The sequence below is a fragment of the Amphiura filiformis genome, chromosome 6 (genome assembly GCF_039555335.1).
Source record: "Amphiura filiformis chromosome 6, Afil_fr2py, whole genome shotgun sequence".
Lineage (NCBI taxonomy): Eukaryota > Metazoa > Echinodermata > Ophiuroidea > Amphilepidida > Amphiuridae > Amphiura > Amphiura filiformis.
The window spans coordinates 33809131-33825153 of record NC_092633.1 but is presented as its reverse complement, the minus strand read 5'-3'; the positions used below and the strand labels follow the sequence as shown (position 1 = coordinate 33825153).

At 35.3% G+C, this 16023-nt stretch overlaps 2 protein-coding genes across 2 annotated transcripts in view; both read left to right on the top strand.

Annotated features, from left to right (window-relative positions):
• On the top strand, positions 1-14621 carry LOC140154474 (hyalin-like). The gene is made up of 12 exons (XM_072177042.1): positions 1-7; positions 719-964; positions 1312-1557; positions 2239-2475; positions 2991-3230; positions 4059-4304; positions 6180-6434; positions 9366-9478; positions 10279-10346; positions 11664-11815; positions 12468-12724; positions 14518-14621. The coding sequence occupies exons 1-11, from the start codon at positions 1-3 to the stop codon at positions 12650-12652; spliced, it is 1995 nt and encodes a 664-aa protein (XP_072033143.1). The 3' UTR covers positions 12653-12724; positions 14518-14621.
• Positions 13046-16023, top strand: part of LOC140154473 (uncharacterized) — a 29940-nt gene continuing 26962 nt past the window's right edge. Inside the window, exons 1-2 of the mRNA XM_072177041.1 lie at positions 13046-13070; positions 14518-14751. Of these exons, the coding sequence (XP_072033142.1) occupies positions 13046-13070; positions 14518-14751 (259 nt within the window). The remainder of the gene's footprint in view (positions 13071-14517; positions 14752-16023) is intronic.

Here is a 16023-nt window from a genome sequence, read left to right as displayed (position 1 = left end):
ATGGCACGTAGGCGAGATGCCGTGTAGGCGAAGTTGCGTGTGGGCGAGGTGTCCTGTTTCCATTTTCTGCTATTGTGAGCAATATGATCCAGGGTACTAATTACCATAACAATAGAAGTGTGATTAAATCCATTTCAGCGGAAGCGGGATTAATGAGTGGCCAATGATTTTCAGAAGGGTTTCAGTCCCTTTTCAGTGTGATTGGAAAGGGACTGAAACCCCTCTGAAAATCATGGGTTATTTGCTTACAGAATAACAAAAGAATGGTTTCAGTGTTTTATTGTATTAAATTTTCAGTGGTCATTTCAGATATCAGTGTGATTTTCAGTGTAAAAATAGTGGCAAGAGGGTGTGCTTGCAGGGGTGTGATGAAAATATTTTGGTTGCAAATACGTAATAACATATATAGTTGCTGTGGATTTGGATTGAGGTTAATCCGACTGTCCTTCATATATAATTTCTAAAACTTGGTGCCTATCATATTTTACATTTTAATACATATGTGAAAACTAAAAATCAGTTTGAAGGTGGAGCACTTTTCTTCCATGGGTGACATACAAATATGGCTGCTGTGTATAAGAAATATTTTGCACTACTTTTATCATGTTATAAAACATACTTTAACTATCATTTTAGTATGCTTTCATAATTTGGTTATTTTAGTAACAGCTTTTTGTCACATTATTGCTGTTGTTTTGTTTTTTAATTTTCAATATAGACTTACAAATTCCAGACATTGAATGCCCAGAGGATTTTGAAGTAAATATAGATCCTGCTTCTGCAACTGCTACTGTGAATCTCCCAGATCCAGAAACTCTGTCAGATAATTCAGGCTTGGATGTTACACTAGCTGGGAACATTCCTGGACAACGTATTCTACCTATTGGTCAAACAATTGTAACATACACAGCAACAGACTTCTATGGCAATTCTGCGGAGTGTAGTTTTACTATTACAGTTAAAGGTATGAAAAATATCAACTATAGTTTGATCAGCTCATAATCAGTGCTCAGGCCTATCATGGATTAATATCAATATATTTTATTTTAAGAATTGAAACATCTCACCAGAATCATCACAAATTATTAATTGAAGTCCTACACTTCGTCAATATAGACCAGACAGGTCAACTTTATCACACTTAACGTGGGTCTACTTTTCGACAAAGTGGGAAAAGCCTAGCAAATTCAGCCGATTACGAGCTGATCAAAGTATAGAGAGAAATATGTGCACACAGTATGTGACCCTTAGCTAAACAACCCACAGAATGTTTCATAGTATTTATTTCTTCCCACATTCATTTTAAAACAGATTTAGAAAATCCAGTCATTGAGTGTCCAGAAAATTTTGAAGTTAACACAGATGCTTCTTCTGCAACTGCTACTGTGAATCTCCCAGATCCAGAAACTTTGTCAGATAATTCAGGCTTGGATGTTACACTAGCTGGGAACATTCCTGGACAACGTATTCTACCTATTGGTCAAACAATTGTAACATACACAGCAACAGATTTCTATGGCAATACCGCTCAGTGTAGTTTTACTATTACAGTTACAGGTATGAAGAAGATCAATAAATTCTAAATACAATTTAAAGTGATCGATGCAATGAAATATAGTGTAAGATGGATATACATAAGAGGGTTAGTTCATTGGTAGATCACTAGCACGGTCATCTTCGGAATCTAATTTCACCCTTCTGAAGACGATATAATGTATGTTAGATGTATAAACAATAATGTGATGTGATAGTTGGGGGGAGGGTGCGGTGAGGGGGGGGGGCTAAATGTTGAGTTGCCCATTTGTAAATATTTCCTTCCAAGAAAGGCTGATTTAAAAAAAAAGAAGAAAATTCAGAAAGAAGCAGATCTTTTGTTAATTTTTCCTTCAAAAAAGGGCTTACTTTCAACTTATTTTTTTGGATTTGCACCCACACCTCCCCTGTCTATGATTTGGGATATAAAACAAATTGCAAAAATACAACCCAGGAGTAAGTGTTATATATGATTAAAGCAAGGACCACTACAGTACAAGTAATATGAATATGGCATTATGAGCAGAGGCATACCTAGTAGGTGAGAGTGGGGCCAAGTGAGCAATTGTGTCAACATTTTCCTCTTTCCAACTTTGTACCATTGTTACAAACTTTCATGATGCATGATATGATGATTTTTATTAGGCAATACAATGAGTTACTACTGTAATAATTATGCAATTTACTATTTATTCGTTTCTCCAGATACCGATGCTCCTACTCTGATATGCCCTGGTGATCTATTAGTAATGGTTTCATCATCGTCAGCAATTGTTCAGCGTCCAGACCCTGGATATTTGAATGATAATTCAGGCAATGTAATGCTGAACCACAATTGGCCTGCTGATAACCAGTTTGATGAGGGATCAACCCAAATCATGTATACTGCTACAGATGGTGCTGGCAATGAAGTATCTTGTACTTTTAATGTTGTTGTTGAAGGTGTGTAAATTATAGATCTTTTCATTTCATTAGGGACATATGTTTTGGTAATGTTGAATAGTAGAACTTCATAAATCAAGTTTCTTGGGCATATTATAGGGAATTAGTTTTTGAAAAAAAAAGGTTTTTATTTATAGAGACCTGCAGGGAGTTTTTACGGTGATAGTCCACTATCCCTAAGAACCACTATCACTAATGTGTAAATCCAATGGGGATAAAATGTTTGCTATTTCTAATACAGAAAAAAAGATTTGCGATACCTAAAAAAAGGTTTGATATCACTAATTTTAAATAAAGTTCACTATCACCAATTTTAATTACGGTTTGCTATTTCTAATTTCAAATAAGTTTCACTATCTCTAATTTAAATTACGGTACACTATCTCTATTTTAGAGAAGGTTTGCCATCTCTTATTTTTGAAAGAGATGTCTATTATCCCCTGCCAGTCAATAATATGGTTTTCTTGCATGGTTTAAGTCATATAATTGTTTTGTTTTGGCTTGTTTCCTTTCAGTGGTTCTATTGTTTGCTGTTAACTGTCCTGGTCATATTTCTACTAGCACTGACCCAGGTCAACCTACAGCTTCTGTCACATGGCCTAATCCAACCATTGTCAACAATCCTGGAGGGACGGTCACCATTACAGATGATGCACCGGCTGGAAATGTCTTTAATATTGGGGTAACCACGGTAACAGTTACCGCAACAGTAACAGGAGCTCAGGCTACATGTATGTTTACAGTTACTGTAAATGGTGAGTTCTAAATAGGATGTGTCGAGATATAATAGATGCTAATTAAGGTTTTAAAATCAGAACAAAATGATAGAATAACTTTCTGCTGAGGAAGTATGAAGCCGCACCACATGATAGTATACAAATAATAACTGTCTATGGTCAAAATATAATAACGAGTTGAAAGATTTATTTATTTTTTATTTGACAAAATTGACAACAGTACAGAAAATAACAAATTAGCAATCAAGCATCAACACACTAGAAACACACAACCAAGTCAAAGAGCCAGGATAACCCGTAAAGTAGGCAAAATATGCTCACTTATTTGTAATGGGGTCCATAAATGAAAAGGGGCCTGCAAAAAGGTGATGAAAACAGAGCCACAAAAGGGGGGGACAAAAGTAAAATAAGTTAAACATATATCAGCCATTTCCTGATTCATTGAGGTTGTAGATAAATGGGTTTTGACATGGGATTTGAAGGAATTCCTGTTGGTAATAGACCTGACGTGAATAGGTAAAGAATTCCAGTCAAGGGTACCCTGATAAAAGAAGGAGTTGGAAGCAAGACCACGGACTCCGGGGACATGGAAATGAAAAAGTGGGACCCATTGCATAGAAAACATTGAACATCTGCTTGAGTTTAAGTTGTTTGACTCTATCATGGATTTTCATAAGTTTGATGGAATCTAAGTGAACCTGACCAATTTGATCTCTGGGAGATAAGTTGAGAATTAAACAAACCATTTTATTTTGGATAATCTGTAATTTGCATTAGGATTTGTTAAGACCTGAATACCATATCACCATAATTGGTTTAAATCTATACTTCTAATATTCTCTGCAGATAATGAAGATCCAGCTTTGCAATGCCCAAATGACATAGTAGCACCAACTGGTGAAGGTCTAGCCACAGCCACATTGCAAGAACCAAACCCTCTAGGAGTCGGTGATAATTCCCAAGGGGTTGTCACCGTGGACAGCAATTGGCCAGCAGGGAGTGTTTTTCCAATAGGGGCTACCATTATAGCTATGTCTGCTGTAGACCCATCAGGGAATCAGGCTTTATGCACATATACTGTGACTATTGAAGGTATGGAACAAAAGAGACTCTTCCAATTAGCACTCTCATATACATCTGTGATACTTTTTAGCAAGTGGTATATTTCATGTTATAAATGCATTAAGGGTGGTCTTATAAAACCCTGGAATTATGGAAACTTTTGGGCCAAATAAATGCTAAATTATTGGTCTATCTCTAAAGTATATAAAAGTATTTATATTTAGAATGGCAAAGACTTGATGAATTCATCTGTGAGGTCAAATGTGGGTAAAAATGTTCAGTTTTGGAGAAAGTCCCCCCCCCAAAACGGTTTTATTGGCCCAAATTTTTTCAGACAACATACCAAAAAAAATTTGTGAGTAATTTTTTAAAAACTAGATATTCTTTGGCTTAGTGTATATTAGAATATGACCGTTGCTGGGGTCAAGTGGCTCACGCTTTCTTTGTTACAAACCACTGATCAAAATGATCACAACACAAAGCCTATGGCATATCATTCGGAATAGGTGTATGAGCCTAGGCTTGAACCAGTAACCATTGAATACTAACGTGCACTATCTCAGCAAATAAATATCTAGGACCTGTTTTTTTTGTTTTGTTTAATTTTGATCAACTGCACCAAAATTTTTTGAAATTTGATAATAATGAGTCTTTTTATGGTTTTTTGCAAAATTAAGGAGGCTGTGTACTCTCAGACATGCATGTAGTAAAAGTGCAATAACTTTGTAATTATTCGCATAAGACATATAAAAGTATACATTTTAGGAAGGCAAGACATCAATAAATCTTAATATAAATACAGATTTGGGGTAAAAACAACAATTATGAAGAAAATCACAAAAAGTGAGTTTTTGGCAATATTTGTTAGGTACATCATAACAAAAAACACTCTTTCCAAAATATTTTATTTTGTTTTTAGCTCAATCTTGAGGCTCCATTTCAAAAACTTTTTTTTTATTTTATTGATATTGGCCTTATTTTTTGAGATATTGACCATATAAGGCATCAAATTGAAGTTCTTAAAATTCACAAACGCCTATTTGCACAAAATGATGCCTAAAATCGGAAATAGACCAAAATATAAAAAAGTGAGAAAACTGCTTCTTGAGTCGATCATGCTTTTTACGATGATCATATTTGCTTACCTATAGATGCTGTATTTATTGAGTTATCGTGTACCTAAATCGTCATTTTACCGAGAAATGAACATTGAAATAATGGCCGTTGAAGTTTAAAGTGGTCACATTTTGCACTTTCATCGAATCTCGCAGGAGAATGCGGCAGTTTTTATTTTTCTACCTTACATTACATAAACATCGGGTAAATCCACGGCCCCTTGAGAAGTTTGAGCAAAATCCATTCATAACTTGATATTTAAATCGGGGGAAAGAACTTGAAAAAACCCACATTTTATCAGTTAAAACGGAGCCATTTGACCACTAGGTTTTTGTGCTTCCGTGGTGTTTCCATGAGATGCGCCCGCGCATGGAGATAAGCGTCAGCGTGATGCGTAGCGTATTTTGTGCGTTAACAAATTGCGCGATACGCCTAACGCGATGCGTTGTTATGCAAGCGTGTACCCTGCTGGTACAACAAAGATTTTCTTTCCTTTTCAATTTCAAACACGAGTGGAATAGTGAAATAAAATCCTTAAAATATTGCAGTTGGAGTTTTCAAATCGGGATTTTCATTCATTGTATTTATAAAAAACATAACAAAGTAGAAACATATCAAAAAACTCAATTTTGCAAAAGAAACAATGTCTAGAGTACACAGCTGCCTTAAGCATTTTTCAACCATTTTTGGTAAACATTTCTCAAAGCTTTTTATCCTCTATAAAGTAAGACAAACATTCCTATTGTTTATTTTTTAATTCCTATTTTCTCTTAATTGCCATTCTTACAGACCGAGAAGATCCACAGGTAACTTGTCCTACAGATGTTTTTACCCGTGCCTACGATCCAGCAGTTGAGGGTTCTATGCCCTACTGGCCATTGGATCTGTTTGAAACTAGCGACAATTCCATGATGGAGGTGACGTTGAGAATAGACCCAGAGAGTGGGTCAATATTATCAGGGCTTGGCGATCATACGATTACTGTAACAGCAATAGACAGCTCTTTGAATGAAGCATCATGTACATTTATAGTCACAATCAATGGTAATGATGTATTTAATCTTAAAGGCCCATTCAGTAATTTGCTCATCCAAACGATCGTAAAAGTCATCAAAATTCAGATTTTGGTACCTTTGTCATTGTCATAGATGTGCTAACATAGCCTGCTAGCGGTTCAGCCAACAGCTGTGTATGTAAGACAAAATAAGGCATTTTACATGAATCTGTAATATTATTTATATACTGACAGTTTATAAATTAGCTACATGTATTTGCCCGGGGCTTCAACTTCGTCAATACTACTGTATTCTTTGTTTTTTGCCTAATTTTTCATTTCAAAAATAGCAAATGACAATTTGAATGACTTATCCATCACTTTTAAGCAATTTATAAACAATTTTAATTTTGTTACACTTTCGCTGGGATCACTGAATGGGACTTTAATGAGTTAAAAATATTGACTAAGAATCTTGTATGTTAATGAGGAATGGTTTATACCTTTTACAATTTAGGTAATGTGCAAAGTGTCTTCTGAAAATTAAAGTAAAAGTGGAAAATGTTAACACAACATCCAATGGGGGAATAATATATTTCATTCTTTTGCAAACAGTTGCCTTTTCCCATATATACTACTCACTACTCAAGTTAAAGTGCCTTTTCCCAAAACAATATGAAAGGCTTAATATGGGCTTACTAGTAGAGAAGTGGAACCTAGATATGGTTTACAATGCTTTGCAATAAAATAATTTAAATAATAGCGCTATATATGTTATTTACATGTTTACTGGCACAGACTCATCATTTGGGTGCAGCATTAACCTTTAAAGAACAATGAAGTTCAATATGTGTTCAAGTATATGTAGGACATATATACCTAATTTGGTAAATATATTTTAAACATGTATATATTATACAAATATATACTGCCATGAGAGGTTCTGGTTAAAACTATGGGCCCGAGGTGAGATCAATAGAACTATTTTCCTGAGGGGCGCAGCCACGAAGTAAAATAGTATTAATTGATCTCAACGAGGGACCATAGTTTTAACCAGAACTTCGAATAAAGGCAGTATATATTTGTTTTATATACTTCATTAATATGTTCTTTGTTCATTGATTTGTTAAAAGAAAATTATTTGGCGTTTTGACTCTCCCGCTTCTATCCTGAGTGAACAGCACGGCTAATTAAGCACAACCTACCCTTCAAAAAATCGAATAGCCTAAAATCGGGCTAACCAATTACAGTAGCGCGAAATGACACTATGGCAGTTTTGCGTGCGTGAACTGTTCCGTCAAGATCGAATGCGCCGCATCGCCAGTAAGGCATGGTCAAAAGTACTATTTACGGCTTGGAGGTACTATTTACGGCTCATCCGGGACATTGAAAATACTATTTACGGCTTAGAGGTACTATTTACGGATAGGAGTACTGATGGTAAAACTATTTTTGGTCATGTGATCCACTTTTAACCAATCAATGAACAAGAATATATTAATGAAGTATATATTATGGGCTATCGGCAACCAGTTAAAGCCTGTAGAGTCTACATACTGTAAGTTTAACCCTGTTGTGACCATCCTAGATGTATCAACATGTTTATACTGAACACCTCGCATTACCACGTTACCACCTGTACTTTTCATGTGTGTCACTGTCAACCGGGTCAAAGGCGGGTAACCATGCACTCATTTGTGCATTAAGTGGGGAAATTGGAAGTAGAACACTTTTGTGACTTAAGGTCAGCTGCTTAAGGTCAGGTTTGGACCACTGTATTGTAGCTTATGACAGTTTAAGTGACTCCTGGTGTACCAACTAAATCGTCACCTGTTCTGTTTCTACTAGAAACATTGCCACATATCACCCACTATTAAACACCTCCAATCATGGTTGATACAAGTGGTTATCCCACATCACCGAGCATCAGCCTTCACCTGATATGTTTCTACTGGGATTAGTGTCACATATTTCCTTGCATTACCCCACATCACCTGTCCCCACCTGTTGCATAGTAGAAACAGATATCACTGGTAGAATTTGATCTTAGATGAAATAAAAGAAGTTTGATTTTAACTATAAACAACGATATTTGTCAGGGAAGTTTTGCCGAGGAGAGAATGTGAATTGAAGTGCAGAGTTTGTATTGAAATGTGAGTTTGTGAAAAGATGTATAAGTGAAAGATTTTGTATGGTTAAATTGAATACCTGAGTAGAAGAAGGGCCCAACTCCATCAAAACTGTTTTTGAGATATTAAGAAAAAAACTTAATATTTGGAAAAGTTTTATAGGCAGAGTGTTTTCATCTTCAGAGGACCTTTAATACATGAACATACAATATTACATACAATCAAAATTATATATGATGTTTCCATGGCAACGGTACAGGTCTTGATACGACCTGGAGTTGGGCCCTTCTTCCACTAATATACTGCAAGTGCCAGTTCTGTAAGCAGATGTGTTAAAAATAGCTACAGAAATTTGGTAATTATCCATTGATTGCACAAGTAGAAGCATGTAATATGTTAACAAGAAATTTATTGTAGTGAAAAGCAGATTTCAAGGAAGAACAAAATTCCTCTTTAACCCAATATTTGTGGAAGAAGGGCCCAACTCCATGGAGACCATAATTAAGTGTACTAATGAGAGTTGATTTTGGTTCATCTTTCACACACAAGGAAGAACAGTCTGCTGGCAATAAAATGCTGGGTCTAACTCATTTTAGTAAAAAAATGGAGTTGAGCCCTTCTTCCACTCAGGTATTCAATTGCAACTAGCTAAATAATAATATGATTTACATTGGTAGGGAAACAATAATATGATATGCTAGTGAAAAGGTAATATTGTTTTCCCCTTTTTGGGAAATACTGACAAGATATAAAACCTGCCCCTATTATCTTGACTCATGTAAACAACAATGGGTGAAAATTGTGGTGGAGGCTGAATATCCTGATTGTCTGATGTTTGTTTTATTTTCACAGATCCTGCAGTATCAACTGAAGTTCAGATCACCTTGGATATACCATTTATACCTGCCTACAATGACTTAGACTCTCCAGAATCTCAAGCATTAATAGAAGATATAGTCACTCAGGTATGTCAATGCATCAGTGTAATTATCATTGATATACCAATCAAAACATTGGAAATTTGAGAGACTAGATAATTATTATTTTAATCATGTTATCGTATTATTCGATCAACTTTCATTTTGCGCAATGGAACTCTCATGTTGATCATTCATTTTTCATTTCATTAAAATTTTATTTATACATCCCTTGAGATGTTCTTCCCTGAAGCAGTGTTTTTCAACTTTAAAACTATACAAATTATGAATTTTTTACAATGAAAAATACAAGAATACAAATAAAATGCAATGCATAAATATATTAGTACTTTCTTTCTTTCTTTCTTTCTTTCTTTCTTTCTTTCTTTCTTTCTTTCTTTCTTTCTTTCTTTCTTTCTTTCTTTCTTTCTTTCTTTCTTTCTTTCTTTCTTTCTTTCTTTCTTTCTTTCTTTCTTTCTTTCTTTCTTTTCTTTCTTTCTTTCTTTCTTTCTTTCTTTCTTTCTTTCTTTCTTTCTTTCTTTCTTTCTTTCTTTCTTTCTTTCTTTCTTTCTTTCTTTCTTTCTTTCTTTTAATTTATCATTCATATATCATCCATCCATCCATCCATTCATTCATTCCATTGATTCATTTATCTTTATTTCATTCAATTAAAATACATTAACAACAACAGACACAAAACAATGAATGAGGAGGTACTCAAAATGCCAGATGACCTGAATCAACTACCCATAATGGCCAAAATTAAGTTAACAAAAAAAGAGGGAAAAAAGAACCGTGCACAGTATATGTTTGTAACTTTTTTTTATCTATTCTTTTACCATTGCTAGATGGATAGGACTATGACAAACAGTGAACTTGTAGATTGTTATGGTGGATCTCGTGTCCCACAATTAATGTAAGAACTTCCAATTGTAAAAATAACAGTGATCTATAATTGAAGACCAAATTAAAAATACTAGTGTGCATCAGACGTCAGGGCAAGGGCATGGTGTGATTGGTTGCTGACATTAATTGCGCATTACGGCATTTTTGGTCTGGTTGACAGGACGTCATACGCAAACTAGTCTTTTTTATGTGGTCTTCAATTATAAAGGAGAAAGAAGAAATTTGTAATGGTTATTGGTTAATCATATACTATATATGGTTAATTATACTGGACATAGATAAGCAAAAATAACCCCTTTTATGGTATGTTTCAGTGCTGATTTTCCAAAATTCAGTTGATTCCAATTTTGTTTTTGTGAGTTTTTGTGATTATGTGTATGACATAAGTTCCATAGGCCCCTGTGTTGTAATTTCATTCTGTTGACAGAACATAAAACAAATTTGATAATAATTTTACCAAGCTAATGAACCTGCAAGAAATTACCACTTGTGTGTGGCCCATGGTAAGCTTTGCACAAGGTAGCATGGAAATTTCAGCATTGTATGGCCGAAATTGATCTATTTTTGCTGGAAAATTGAGGGGGTGGTGTTTAATAGAAGGGGAGCGTTTAATAGATAAAATATGGTATGTGAAGTTCTCCAATCAGATGCGTGTAGTGTCCATGCAGATAGACTACAGCAACATTGATTATTATTCAGTGGGAGTGGTCTCTAGTTCGTAGACAAATAATCTGATTGGACAATCACATGATTTTGGGTGTCATTTATCAGGCCGTAGGGTGACCCTAGATCACCACAAGTATTGATAATACATATCATGTTTGTAGAGATGCGCATATGTAGCGTGTTTAATGTGTAGACCTAGTACGTAATACATGCACACGCTTGCAGTATGCGCAATTAAAGATGTAAAGTTGTAAATAAGTTTTTTAGAATAAGGGGATTTTATAGTTTTGCTCAATAAAATAGTTTATAGTTATTAAAATACTAAGAATGGGAATAAATGATATGAATATTTTTACTATCCTCTACCATATGATAGATGACAGGCAGGTCCAATATTTTATCGCAGCTGGTAGCCACTACTATATATATATTCTACTTATTAATATTAGACCTGTCTGTCATATATCACAATAAAGAGAAAAAACAAGAATTCATATCATTTATTCTCCAACTAAAATGTAAAACTATCAGGTTGCTTTTGGTCAGAGTATGTTAAGCACAAACATTCTTTAGAAATATGCGCTAAACCAGATTGTTGAGGATTTTTTTTTGATTTTCTGATTTAGCAAACCTCTGATACTGACTATATTTTTCATTACAGGGATGGTAGTGTGGTGGTGGTTATTACTATTATTTGGCGTGACCCAGACGTTCCAGTAGTTTTAGTCCTTTTTATATTGGATGGTGAAATAGAAATAAATATGGGAAACTTTGCTGATTATCCAATAATGGGAAATCCTAGTATCTCTGCAGGTAAGTATTAGGCTTTTCCATTTAAAGACCACACTACCCTGTGAAAGATTTTGGAAATATCTTCCACAGGGGGGGAAGTAGAAATGTTAAATTGAATGAGCACATTAGGCAATACCATTTGAAACTCACCCTAGATTCAGGTTGAATCTTTCTTAGAGGGTGTATGAAATTCAAATGGAACTGTTTAATATGCTCATTCCATTTGAAATTCATGCTTCCCCTGGGAAAGATATTTCCAAAATTTTCCATGTGAGGGGAGTGTGGGGTAGAGTGTGGATGGGAGCTGGCAAAAAATCTGCACAGTTCTTGGTTGGAGTGGTCACCTACCAATCACATACAAATGATGGAAGTTAATATATGTACAGCAAGCTGTGAAGATCCCAGCTCACTCTTATATGTGTAGTTTTTAAGATTGGTGACTCGACTAGAAATTTCAATTGAATAAACACAGCCTGACATAGCGTGATGATTTCCTGCGTACACTGCGATGTATGGCAGCGTGTGCGCCTGTACGTGCTTAACATGGAAGTGAATCCAACCATGCCAATGCACTCATGATTGGATTTTTTAAAACAAGTAAAAGATCTTTGTATTACCATAGATTTTGCATGACTTAAACATATCTTTTATTGATTTTTACCTTTGTCTTCAGCTGTGACAGTTGTAATTCCAGACAGAACACCGCCTACTTTACAGTGCCCTAATGACACAACAACTGATAGTAATAATGCAGTGATCTCAGTGATTCCAGACCCAGTGTTTCTAGATGATAATTCTAACGGTGATACCACTTTCACTTGTGATTGGCCACGAATGATACATTCTCGGTTGGTGTAACCTTGGTGACATGTGTAGCTGTTGATGAATCTGGAAATCAGGCATATTGTAACTTCACAGTGACAGTAACAGGTATAGATATTTGTTATTCTCTGCTCTATATTTGAATGAAAGTGCCAGATCAGGGGCACTTGTATTTGATATGTATATCACCAGTGTACAAAAAAAAACAGGTAAATTTTTTCCTTTTTTTAGTCTTGGCATGATATGTGTGTATCTTGTTTAGGGTATTAGCAACAGCAAAAATGGGGGGAAAGAGTACCTTAATTACACAGATGTTACTGAAAAAGGGTAGCTAAACTCGGCACCAAGATGCCAACACAAATCAGTTAAGCTGAAGCAACGTTTATGCCCGGCTCTCGCCCAATCATGCACGCCGTTAGATAACACAAAATGAATGAATCATTGTTTATTCACTGTAGGGGGTTTCATGAGTGTTATTAAGGAGGCTGTGTACTCTCAGACATGCATGTAGTAAAAGTGCAATAACTTTGTAATTATTCATAAGACATATAAAAGTATACATTTTATGAAGGCAAGACATCAGTAAATCTTATTATAAATACAGATTTGGGGTAAAAACAACAATTATGAAGAAAATCACAAAAAAGTGAGTTTTTGGCAATATTTGTTAGGTACATCATAACAAAAAAACACTTATTTTATTTTGTTTTTAGCTCAATCTTGAGGCTCCATTCCAAAAACGTTTTTTTAAAATTTTTTTGATATTGGCCTTATTTTTTGAGATATTGACCATATAAGGCATCAAATTGAACTTTTTAAAATTCACAAACGCCTATTTGCACAAAATGAAGCCTAAAATCGGAAATAGACCAAAATATAAAAAAATGAGAAAACCGTTTCTTGAGTCGATCATGCTTTTTACGATGATCATATTTGCTTACCTTTAGGTGCTGTATTTATTGAGTTATCGTGTACCTAAATCATCATTTTACTGAGAAAATGAACATTGAAATAATGGCTGTTGAAGTTTAAAGTGGTCACATTTTGCACTTTCTACCTTACATTACATAAACATCGGGTAAATCCACGGCCCCTTGAGAAGTTTGAGCGAAATCCATTCATAACTTGATATTTAAATCGGGGAAAGAACTTGAAAAACCCACATTTTATCAGCTAAAAAGAGCCATTTGACCACTAGGTTTTTGTGCTTCCGTGGTGTTTCCATAAGATGCGCCGCGCATGCAGATAAGCGTTGCATATGCGTAGCGTATTTGTGCGTTAACAAATTGCGCGATACACAACGCGATGCGTTGTTGCGCACGTGTATCCTGCTGGTACAACAAAGATTTTCTTTCCTTTTCAATTTCAAACACGAGTGGAATAGTGAAATAAAATCCTTAAAATATTGCAGTTGGAGTTTACAAATCTGGATTTTCATTCCTTGTATTTATAAAAAACATAACAAAGTACAAACATATCAAAAAAACTTAATTTTGCGAAAGAAACAATGTCTAGAGTACACAGCTGCCTTAAATAGATAATATTCTATTCTTCGGTTCACCTCAAGTTTGGTAGTGATGTCAAGACGTCTTCACAATTAACATTAGGAACACAATTCGATGCTGCGACCAGCGAAATACCCACCTAGGTCACTACTAAACCTGAGGCAATCCAATGTTTAGATGGTGAAGTAAACTGCATTTCACATACTCTCCATTGTGATGGCGTAATGTGAGTTTCCTAGCAAAGGATTTCAGACAAAAGTTCACAGAGTTATTAATCATATCACAGTCAAGTGGTTAAAATCAGCAAAGAAGAGGGATGCGCTAAAAATCTTTTTCCATATTTTATCAATGACATACCATTATTGAATACAAAGTTTTACATTTGATTGATTTCAGATGTTACGCCTCCAGAGATAGATTGCCCACCTGATATCATCACTAATCTAGTGGACGTAGTCAGTCTTCAACAGCCTGCTCCTGTGACATCTGACAACTCTGGGTTGATGGTTACATGGACCAGTGATTGGCCTGCAAACAATGGCTTCCTTATTGGTGTTACCATAGTAACTTACACAGCAACAGATGCAGCTGGCAATATGGCTTCCTGCAGAATGTTTGTTACTGTTCTTGGTAAGTGTGGTGAACAGCCAGTAAGTAATTCACCTTGTCAGTAAATCCCATAAGCCTTTGTGGGTAAACAGACCCCTTATGACGTATTATCAATACGCACATCATAACTGCACACTTCATGGCATTGAAATGTAGTCTCCGGCATCCACTACTCAAAATATTGGCCAGCCGATGCATTATGACACAGTATTGGATAGGCAAAAGACAAAATTCTATCTTTTGTTCTCCAAGTAACTGTATTCGCTAAACAATTTGCATATCTGCATGACGTCTGGTAACAACATCAGGATCTACCCACAAAGGTTTATAGGATTACCGAAGAGGTGAATTATAAGGGTTGCCAAGCCCAATTGGATATCTTATGAAAATTTTCCCTGCAACTTCTGATCATTTCATGTCCCATAGAAACCAATTGTATCAAAAAAATTGGGCAACATGTGTGCCTAATGTGCATCTTTGGCATCACTCACTGTTCTTTATGTGGTACTCACACCTGTTTGCTCTGTGCTTTTTGCACATCTGCCAATGAAACAAACTAAATGATTTGTTATTTTATGTGTATTATCAAACAATTCCAATACACTGCATGGTAAATTTGCATTTTGACACTAAGTGTTGATTTTGTTTTTTCAAATACGTTTTTGGAGAGTTGAACCAGGTGTAATATCATTGAAACATTATTATCTATGTGTAAACATTTCTCATTATGGAGCATTTTCTGTGAAGTTTAAAAAAATAATGGTGTGACTTATCTCAGACATTGAAATATGAAGCCCTCTATAGATGAGTTGACCTCAATGTTTATCAACAAAGGCAAGGGACTGGTATATCTTTATGCTTGAGTGAACCCAATTAAACCACTACACTGTTCAATAGTATTATTGTGATGTGGCGGGAGTTTTAAAAACACAAGCCCTGAAAAAATATGATGCGCGCGCATACTGCCAGGCAAAAAACAATAGAGATGGTGATGATGCATGCGCATACTGTCAGGCATTGACGTCAGAAGTCAACTCATCTATAGTTTTCACAATTAAAGCCATATTGTAACATTTCCATAAGAAATAGATTGGTATTTCTCTTCCATAAAAGGTTAACTTTTACTCTCAAATATGTCCCCTTTTAATTTTAAGCCCAACAACTGAGGTAAAGCAAAGATCATTGGAATTTACTACCAGCGCAGACGTTGCCAATACATGTCACTCCGTCAGTTGTGCTACGGCACGGTCCTTTGATGTGTGTATGACCGTTCCACAAGCATGTACATACTAT